The 10,163-nt window shown below is 42.5% G+C and overlaps 1 protein-coding gene across 4 annotated transcripts in view; it reads right to left on the bottom strand.

The window, feature by feature from the left end:
- Positions 1–5,112: 5,112 nt before the first annotated feature.
- The window catches only part of RERE (arginine-glutamic acid dipeptide repeats), a 229,407-nt gene continuing 224,356 nt past the window's right edge, over positions 5,113–10,163 (bottom strand). For all 4 annotated transcript variants that reach the window (XM_030507879.1, XM_030507880.1, XM_030507882.1 and 1 more), the window contains 3 exons: positions 9,602–9,748; positions 9,250–9,430; positions 5,113–8,197 (listed from right to left, as the gene is read on the bottom strand). In XM_030507879.1, coding sequence (XP_030363739.1) covers positions 8,164–8,197; positions 9,250–9,430; positions 9,602–9,748 — 362 coding nt within the window. In that variant the 3' untranslated portion in view covers positions 5,113–8,163. The remainder of the gene's footprint in view (positions 8,198–9,249; positions 9,431–9,601; positions 9,749–10,163) is intronic.

The following is a 10,163-nucleotide window of genomic DNA, read 5'->3' as shown; positions in this document are numbered from 1 at the left end:
TCAAATCATGGCAGCAGTTGCAAACATACATCTGCTCATTCTGCAACATCGGAATCATATTACGTTCTTCTTGAGAAGTAATGGGGTGGCACTAGGAGCCAAGTAAAACATGCACTGGCACAAGGGCACAATGTATTACAGGGATTTGTGTATGTATGGAAGATAAACCTTCAAAATTCCCAAAGGTATAGCTCCAAAAACTGTTGAAACACTTGACACTCTCCAGCCTTCCTTCTAACATGCTCGTTGTCCTTCCTGACACACCAGCCAGAATGGGAGTTTCTCCCTATCTCACAGTACGTATCTTTAGTGGCCATATACACTGCTAGGAAGCCCAAACTATGATACTCATTCACCTTCAGGCTTCCCTCATTCAAACAATGGCTAAAGGAACATCTGCAGCATAAAAAGACCTTGCTGGCAGATACACTGGACATAGCGCAGTTCTGTCCACTGGAACATTTAGTGCTGAGTGGACACTTTCACAGACAAATAACCCGTAAGAGCACCCAGAGAATTCATGTGTTTCAAAATGGACACTGTGACTGTCCAGTAATTCCCTCTGTTAATCCTCTCCCCTACTTCCAGTAAATTGTTACAGACACTCTCTTGGCGATAAACAAATCCCTCAATATTATGAAGTGCTGAAACTCACTGGAGCTTCTTGGGGAAACTGGGTAGTGTGTTCCTCTACTCCTTTGCTTCTGCTCTACTCTCGTGCTTCTTGAAATACTGCTACTGATATAGTTTTATTTGCTACTGTATAAAAAGCATTGAGCTGTGAAGGAACAGCCTAGAGAGAAGCCAAAAGAAGGATAAAACAGTGACATTTAGATGACAATAAACCAATCCAAATTAGAGGCAGGAAAACCCCCCACGAAGCTGCGGCTGAGGATTTTGAAGCATACATTCAATCACGTTACCAAGAACACTGGATTCCTTGTAATTGCCTAGACTTTGTCATTAGGGTTCATTCAAACAAGCTGCAATGCCAATTCCATCTTGCAGATTTGACTAATAGCCTGTTCCAGCAAAACCAAGACCCCAGGCAAACTGAAATACAACTCCACTGACATCATCCACAGCTATTTTCCAAGGCCAGTGCACCAATTTATTCTGTAATTTCTCTCCCATACACATGCTCCCTGGTGCAGGAAACTCAGCCTCGCAGCTATAGCGCGACACAGGAGTGTTCATAAGCTAAGCAATGACTCTGCAGAGCACGCTGCTTTGTGGTGACATTGCCACGGGTAAGGACATTGGACAAATATTTAAAGAGCTAACAAATAATGAAATGGAACTGCAACAGCATCCAGAAAGTGAAAAGACACAAAGTTATTCAGAGTAAAGTAACGGGTAACAAGACTGATTCCTTGAATCTTTTTGAGGTCTTTCACTTTGACAACTGTACTTATAAGTTACCCTAAGTATGCTCTGGCGTAAAGGAAAGCATACTACTTCATTAATATTAATAAACACTTATTCATGCTTACAGTGAAGCTGGGTTTGATTTAGTGCCCTAAAATTTACATACTCTTTCAAAACCTGAGAGACGTGAAAAAAGCAATGGAATTATCAAATCCTGTCCTGGATCTGATTTCTACCTGCTCAGCGTCCTCCACTCACCAAGTGCTGTTTTTTATAGTGCCTTTCCCCTTTTCTGGAGGGCAATGAAGATGAACCTGACCCGTCCCACTACTCATCCAGCAGAAAGTGGATTTGAACAATGTTTACTGAGAAAACCCATTTCTCTCACCTGTGAGACCCAAGGAAGACACGCTGATGTTGCGTCAGGAACCTGCACTCATCAGCATTCAACATTACATGTGCCAGGTGCCTCGGGTGGCCATTTAATAATACAGCTTTGCAAAATGACTGAGAGTTTATGCAGGCAAATGTGTGGGTCATTTGGGTTTTTTCTTTTCCCAGATTCCTCCAATTGTTTTTTTCTTTAGGGAGAAGCTGGGGATTAGGAAAAGGGCAGAGAATTGCATATTATATATAGAAGCAGCTGAATTTGCAGAGCCAAGTTACCGCTTCTTGATGAGCATCTGTAAAGAACAAATTCAGCCTGGCTCAGTCATCCACTTGGGATCTGTGGTTTGCATTATGTTGTTTTTATCTTTTGTTCCAGTTTGTTTTTGCAAAGTCAACACCATGAAAGAAATCAGGCTTAACTACCTTGCGTTAAAGAAGGAAACAAGCAGAACAGTAGTTTGCAAAGGATAACTTCTACATGCAGGGCACCCAAAAGGTTATTCCCTCCAACATCAGACACGGAGTCTGATACCCTCAGAGTGAGACACTACCCTGGAAAAAGACCTAATAAAAACAGCAGCAAGGCTTTCTCCGGCTTACCTGTCACATACAGGAACAAGGGAGGAAAAACATCACGGACAGTCAACACTGGGACATATGGGAGAGCACCTGCAGGAGCAACATGGATGAACTGAGCAAACAGAACGAGTCCCTTGGCTTCCTCAGGGACAAAGGATATTTGCCAGGAGCGCAGAGGGATACAGCTCCTCTGGGGAACCAAGGGACGCTCCCAGGAGGTGAGGGGAAGATGGCGCCGTCTGAGACCGAGGGACACTCCCCTGAGGGGCAGAGAGGAAGATGGCGCCCTTCGGCATCAGGGAACTCTGCCCTTTCCCAAGGTCTGCGCTGCCCTCCAGAGGCAAACAGGCTGCTCTCAGAGGGGAAGCTCTGCCTCAGAATCCCCTCCCGCCACCTTTCAGTCACACTTTTCCCTGTCCCAGCTGAGGAGATCCCTTACCCGCACGCCGCCATCCCTGAGGTACCCCCTCAGGTACCTTCTGGAACCTTCCGGGCCAGCCCGCCCTCACCCCCTCCCGCGCCGCTGCCTCCCCTCATGGCCGCCGCCGACAGAGCTGCTCCAGACCTTATATATGTATTTGTGTGTGTATAAACGGCTTAAAAATAGCCACTACTTTAAAAGAAAAAAACAAAGCCAAAGAAAACTGCAAAAAAATGTATTTTCTCCATTTTCTAGCTAAAACTCATGACTACAGCCCTATTAAAAGTCAGTAATTAGAACATTAGGTTATTAATAAGGTGCACTGTCTATAATCTGAATGAAAAATCAGTAGATTTTTCCTTATTCCTCAAAGACTTTATGTGAAGATGCTGAAACAGTGTCTGATGTTAAGCTTTTGTCATTTTACTAGCTGTATGTGAGCAAAGTATTACGGTAAGAAGTAGAACTAAAGTGCATCAGTGTAGACATTCTGGGATGTGCTATTCTTGCTCTCTAATTGTCATAATCGACCAGAAGCCAGAGTTTTACAGGGTTTTAGGCACTACAACGCACAGGAACATCTACAAGGAACAGAACTTCCACAACAAGCAGTGGAAGAGCTACTTCTCATGTTCCAAGAACAGAAGATGAAATTCCTGAGCCTAACACCTATATTCATCTTTTCTTCATCTTCTTTCTACATTCATGTACAACCTACATGAAGGTAGGTTGTAAAAAGCTAACCATGGCTTGGGAAGGATTGAAACCCCACAGCCTAAGTTACTTTTTAGAGCTGACATGACATTAAAGTCTGGTAATGTGCATATAAAAAAGCCATGCGACAGATGGATTTTCAGCCTTTTCTCTTGCAACGGCAAGGCAGCATTAACACACCACCACTATTGCAACAGAGCTATGTTGTTCTATTAACGCAGTGATAAAAATCCTCTTCATCCTTGTCCCTGCAGAATTCACCATTTTAAGACTCATTCACCTCAAAAAGGGGAGGCAGCCTGAGCCCATTCAAGTTCTACATTAAGTACAAGGAATTAAAAAAAAACCCAAAAGAAATGCCAAATAGCATAGCACATGTTCAAGCCAGCCTCAGAAGAGGCACTTTCAGAAGCTATTTCCAGTAGACAAGATCTGACCTTCCCCTTATAAAATGCCACAGGGTATAAATAGAGCAGCCTCTTCAAATAGGGAGCTCCAAACTCCTGTGCAATGTCATGAATACTTGTCCGTCTGCTTCAAGCACACTCAAACAACAGGGCTCTCTCTTCTCACTGTACTCAGAGCACTAATTAGCCTGAACTGGAGTCAAAATACTCACTACTACTGAAAAATCAGATCAAAGCAGAGCCAGATCAAGAATGCAGCTTTCCCCTCTCCCTTTGGTCCAAAAGTTTGCTCTGCGAAGATACTCATCACCTCTCTCTGTGCATCATAACATTGCCTTTAATTTTGGCGATGCAGATTATCACAAACTGCCAATACAGAACACTCAAACAGCTACACAAATACATTATAATCTCTGCCAGATGGAAGACAGGGAGCCACTACAAATGTACACAAACACGTAACTTGATGCAATTTGAAAGCAAATTTCAGCTTTTCAGCAGGCAATGATTAGACAATGAATTATTGTGCCTCTTCCTCTCTGCAATTATCCCTTTGGAAAATGCATCTCTTGCCAGCTCTGTATTGGTTGTTAGTGGCACAAAATAACATCTCCTAGAAAATAAGATGCTTAAAGAACTAGGCTACTCTGTGTGTGTGTGTATAGCGTACTATATCCAGTTTCAAGTCCTCAGTCCTCATTCCCCTTTGCATGTCTTCTCAATGCCTTTGGTTCACACGCAAATATAAAAGATGTTGAAACTAGGGGAACTGTCCTCTCTGGTTTACAAGTTCTCATCCTTCTACTCATCTTTGGCTGATGCAATTAAAGCTTTTGCACACACTTCATCCTAGCTACGTGTTTGTGCTCAGGCAGATCAGTGCTGACAATATATGACCATTGTACACAGAAAGACCCTGAAGTCACAACAGCCAGGACATCCTTACACATTCACTCTTATCAATGTGATTGCTTATCTCAGGGGAAAACATGACAAAGTTATCCAGTATAGCCCTAGAGCATAGATGTGCCTCAGGGAGGCAGAATATACTCTAACGCTGGACATGATGTTGGTGTTTGGTGTACTGTGTATTAAAAATAAAATGACCTCAAGTTAAAAATAAAGCCAAGAAAGACAAGACAGCTTTGTAACAGACAAGATGGCCATGCCGGCATCCCATATAATCCCAGAGGAAAATAACTCTTTTCCCACTGACAACAATCAAGAGACACATTTCGCTTGCAGGCAAAACCTGGCTGCTGTAGTGTAGCTTGGTTTTATTTATGTCCACAAATATTTCAAAAAAATTACAAAATACTCAAATGGAGAGAACACAGAAGTCACGATTTCTGGGTTTCTACTCTGTTTACACTGTGTTATCCCATCGCAAACTACTCATATATACATTAAGCTTCAAGATATATATAAATGTAGCAGTCAGAATGTACACTCTGCTTTAACGGTGCAGTGAAACAAGCTCAACCATGACGACATAGAACAAGAGAGACGTTTCAAAAACACTAAAGCAAAATTAAAAAAATCAACTTTCCAAACACAGGGAAAAAACCAAAAGAAGAGAGATTTCTTAAAGAAAAACAAAAGGTCTGGGTTGTTTTAACAGGGCATCGAACACCGAGATGGCTTCAAAAACCACTGCATGTAAAGTTGTAGTTAATCATTGGTCTGAAGTGGAAGAATTTCAGTGCTTATTTGCTGAATGAACAAAAAACTCCTATAAATTATCAGAATGCTTTTCTGGGGAAAATACAAGTTAAAAATCAATGAATAGCTTTAGAACAGACTGCAAACTTCAGCTGAAAAAAACCAATACAGACAGAGAGAGGACCACGGAAGGCAATTAAGTTGGGTTTTTCCTTAAGAACAACTATGGCTAAAAATAACAGCAAAAGAGAAGGATCAGAAGAAATGGCTGAACTACCCCAGACTCCCAAATTACCCATGGTAAAACCAAGGAGGGGAGGTTTACCTGAAATATGCCTAATTAGACCTTTAAAGTAACCTGAGGCACTCTCTCTGCTGAGCAGACTGATCTTACCAACTACTCCACTGTTTGCAAAGGTAAAAAGTATTACTCAGAAGAAACCATTTCACCTGATCGCTGCACACAGCAACTGAAGGCATTGACTGAAGACTTTACCGTCCTCGATTTGAGCTTGACCTCATGGTTTCCAACTCTCAGAAACACTAGCTGTTCCTCCTAATGCCTTCACACAGAGTTCAAACACAGCAGATGGAACTGATTAAACGCTACTGCAGTTCTTTAGCACTGAGAAATCTGGAATGAGGACAAGAAAAAAGGAAGATCAACATCAGCTGAAATAGTCCTCCCCTCTCTCCTCTACATTCTTGCCTCAAGTGGACCAGGAATACCCTGATGCATGTTTTTAACTGGTCAATTGATGTTACTAACTGTCCGGCAGTAATCTTTGGGCACTGACCTTGGTTTGAGATGCAGGAGGCAGATAAAGCACTGTGCATGCCATGCCTTCCGTCAGGATGTATGATTAACTACAAGTTTATCAAGCATGGCTCAGTACAGTCCTATGACACAACCATCACACTGAACAGTCTACAACAGCAGAGAGAGAGCACTCATGACTTGAGAGAGAGAATGGGGGGAAGTTATGCGCCAGCAGAAAAAAAAGGCCAGCAGACTCAGATGTCCATTGGTTGCATCACCCTCTGCTCTGGCAAAGAAAACCCATGGCAAAACAGTGAGATAAAAAATGAATCTGTCTAGACAGTAAGCAGAGCTGTCTCCAGAATAATGCTTGCTGGCCTTCTGTGCATTCCTCTCCTCCCCTCCACATGGGAACTAGCCAACAGGAGTTACTCCACACGGACCTGTTGTGTTGGGAGTCAGTAAATGTTACTGTCCACGGTTAATCCTAAAGCAGGAAGTTCCTGAGATACAGAACACTGGTGGCAGTTAAAAAGTTTTTTGCTTACAAAACCAAAACTAAAACAGTTAAAGAGAATTAGAGACTGGTCTTTGCAGAACAACTTTAAGAACACTAATGGAGTTGCCTAGTCCACTTTTCTTAAGAACATACCAAACAGAAGAGGCCAGAAAGAGCACGTCCTCCAAAAGGATGCATACAAAACTCTGGCTGTACTCGTCTGAGCCATGGAACATGTTTAAAAAGAGATTTTAGAACAGATTATTTCTTGAAATTTTTCCCTACATTCTAAAACCAATGTAGTTAAGTTTCAAAAGGTAATAGGAAAGAAGTGTATTATGGCCACACTGAAAATGAACCCTTGAAGCAGGCATCAAAAAGGGTAAGCGAGCTCCAAGGGACATCTGTACTGCTCAGAAACCCAACTCAACAGAAATCAGCTGCAGAACAGAGAGATGTAACACGAACAAAAAACCCCCAAACAACCAAACCAACCAAAAAACCAAGAACAGAAACAGTCATTTGCAACATTATCCCTGCAACTCTCTTTAATGCTTATTGTTGATAGCAAACCAAATTTCAAGCTTTGACCCATTTGAAATTATTGATACCCATCGTTCCCTTTAATTAAAGGGATAATTATATATATAATTATTTTTTTTTTATTAAAAAATCAACTCTGTATTCTGTCAATACCAGGTAGGAATTCACAATTTGTGATGTTACTGAAAATCAAGATAAATGCTTCTGGAGTTTGTGTTTTGTTTTGTTTCTCCCCCCTACCCAAAAAAAGGTTATTTACAGACTTAAAAAGCCATGCTGCAGAACTGAGCTCTCTTGAAAATTATGAAGATTTCCTACAATGTATTAAAATAAAAGTAGATTCTTTTTTCTTATTATAGCACTTGGATTCAGAGCTTGTTATGTCACCTACTTGCAATCCTTGTTTTTATTAAAATAGCTATAGATGCATTGAGTGTCTCTTCACGCACAGTGACTTGTGTTGTGAACCTGATTCTAGCACCTACTCAAAACAAACTAGTAAGAAACAAAATAAAACCCCAAAAAACCAAGATTGCAGGAAGTTCTCTGAATATTCCACACAGTCCTGTATTTTCAATAGGCTTCTGAATACGTTGTCATGCAGGGAGACCCACACCAGTCTTGAGAAATCTTCTCTACAAATGAAACACTATGTTGATAAGTCTCTACTTGTTGGGTGGTTGTTTCTGTTTTAAATATATAAAGAAATCTTTATAAGATATTCTTTTTTTCCTTTTGTAGCTCTTATTGTATGTAAAAATGTTCCACTCCTTCCCAAGGACTGGGGTTTCCACAGCCAGCATTACAAATAAATAATTTATTACAACTGTTTGTCGCCTTCTTTCTTCAGCCGACTGAAAAGAGAAAGAAAACTCATTTTAACGAAACGAAGGAGGTGTCAGACACTTCAGAGACAGCTTTGACTTCCTGCTCACCTCACCCGCGGCCCTGAAGGGAACAGAGGTTGCAAGAGGACTTGTGAGCTTTCAGCACAAAACGAGAGCCATTGTAACAGCAGCGATAAGGCTGGCTGCTGCGGGAGGAAGCGCTGACCTTTTGCTACTGCAGCACTCCTTACATGTGAGCAAGATCACTAGTGCCAGCTCATCAGGCTTCAGCTTTATCTGCAGCCGCAGAGATGACAGCTTCAGGCTGACTGCCTGCCCCCATGGCACAAGGCCAGCAGGCAATTTCGGGTAGCAGAAGCAAGGGCTGAAACATCAGAGGAAAGCAGCACAAGGCAGGTGTTTAATATGCTGCTTCCTACGTATCCTTCCTACCCGCAGATGTGGAATGACTCTCGCTAAGTGCTTGTGGCTTTTTCTTCTTAGCTGATACATTCTCAGTGGCCACTGCCAAAGAGGAATGAGGATACTGTCACATAAGGTAGGACAAGACACTATCGACACCATACATCATTCCAGGGAGAAGAACTCATGATTCATCTAGGCTTTCTCAGCTGGTAATGCAGGATCCATATTATTCACACATTTCAACTTCCTACTCCCCTTAGTAATATCTTAAGATGTACTGAATTCCTCCCCTCTTCTCATTCATAAAGCTTTACCCACTCTCCTCCACTGTTCTCAAGGAAGAGAGATGTGGAAGCAGCAATCGTAGTAAGTATCACACTAAAAACCCCACTCAGAGATAGTTCTGCAATGTAAGACTCAACTAGTCCACATCCTGTGCCAGTAATTTGGACCTATCTTTCCATCTGCTCCGTCACCTACACCCAAATTAGGTCTTAGTACAGCTTCACCACCTTCTGTAACTGCATCAGGACAGTAACTAACACACAGTAAGAAAGGCAGTAATTCAGGAAGAAAAAACATGGAATGTGGAGACAGACAGAGGAAGCTGTAAGCACCTCTGTGTCTCTGAAGGCCTTCATTGCACCTCTCACCTGTAATAATCTTCCTGACTTGGTAGATGACCACCATGCATGTGAGGATGCCCATGCAACCACTGCTGCTCCATTGCCAGTCTTTGCAGCTCTGCTGACTGGGCGTGCATGGCCTGCAGTTGGTGGGCTGCGGACATAGGAGGTGGAATGGCACCAGGCAGATCTCGTGGATAAGGAGTACCTAAGAGACAGTAGCCCACATTTAGACACTTGTTTGCTATGACCAACCTTTGGCTGTAACCTAAGTTACAGCTCAACTCCACCAACTCCCCTCCCAAGAAACGTGAAGACCCAGAAGATGACGGTTCAGCTCAAGAGCCAATCTTCATACAGAACTGTAAAGTGCTCTCACCAAAGACTGGATGTCGGAGCATTTCATGCTCATGAGGTGGCTGCCCTAGCAATGGGTTGGGGATGGTCCCAGGTGGGTAGGGAAAACGTGCCAAATGGGGTCCAGCGGCTAAAGGATCCACCAGCGGGTGAACGGGTCCTGCTGAACCTTTAAAAGAAGGAAAGAAAGCAATCAAATCAACTGCTTTGGGAAGCATGGCTTGCTGCTGGGAGATCAAAAGCCCTGTTAGACTTGGCCTAACTGGCCTGTAATTACCAGAAGTTTAGATCCACCCAATGTGAAACCCACGTTTCTATCTTCAAGTGACGTCTGCTTACTACACAGTCTTAACTGGTAAAGCAACAACCCAGGGCTTTCAATTTCTACAAGAGCTCCACCAAGCAGTAACTAAGATGGTCAACATTTAGAAACTCTTCCACTAAAACTCTCCCTCTCTCCTTTACACACTCAAAATTGAAGGCTCACTAGTGACATTTAGTACAGAAATGCTTTAGCATCCTTCTGACTTTACCAATACTACCTGATAGGCCATAAAGGTGGCCAAAACCTGTTTGCAAAAGAT

The sequence above is a fragment of the Strigops habroptila genome, chromosome 16 (assembly GCF_004027225.2).
Source record: "Strigops habroptila isolate Jane chromosome 16, bStrHab1.2.pri, whole genome shotgun sequence".
Classification (NCBI taxonomy): domain Eukaryota; kingdom Metazoa; phylum Chordata; class Aves; order Psittaciformes; family Psittacidae; genus Strigops; species Strigops habroptila.
Note: the sequence above shows the minus strand (reverse complement) of the source record. Positions and strands in the feature narration are given on the sequence as shown.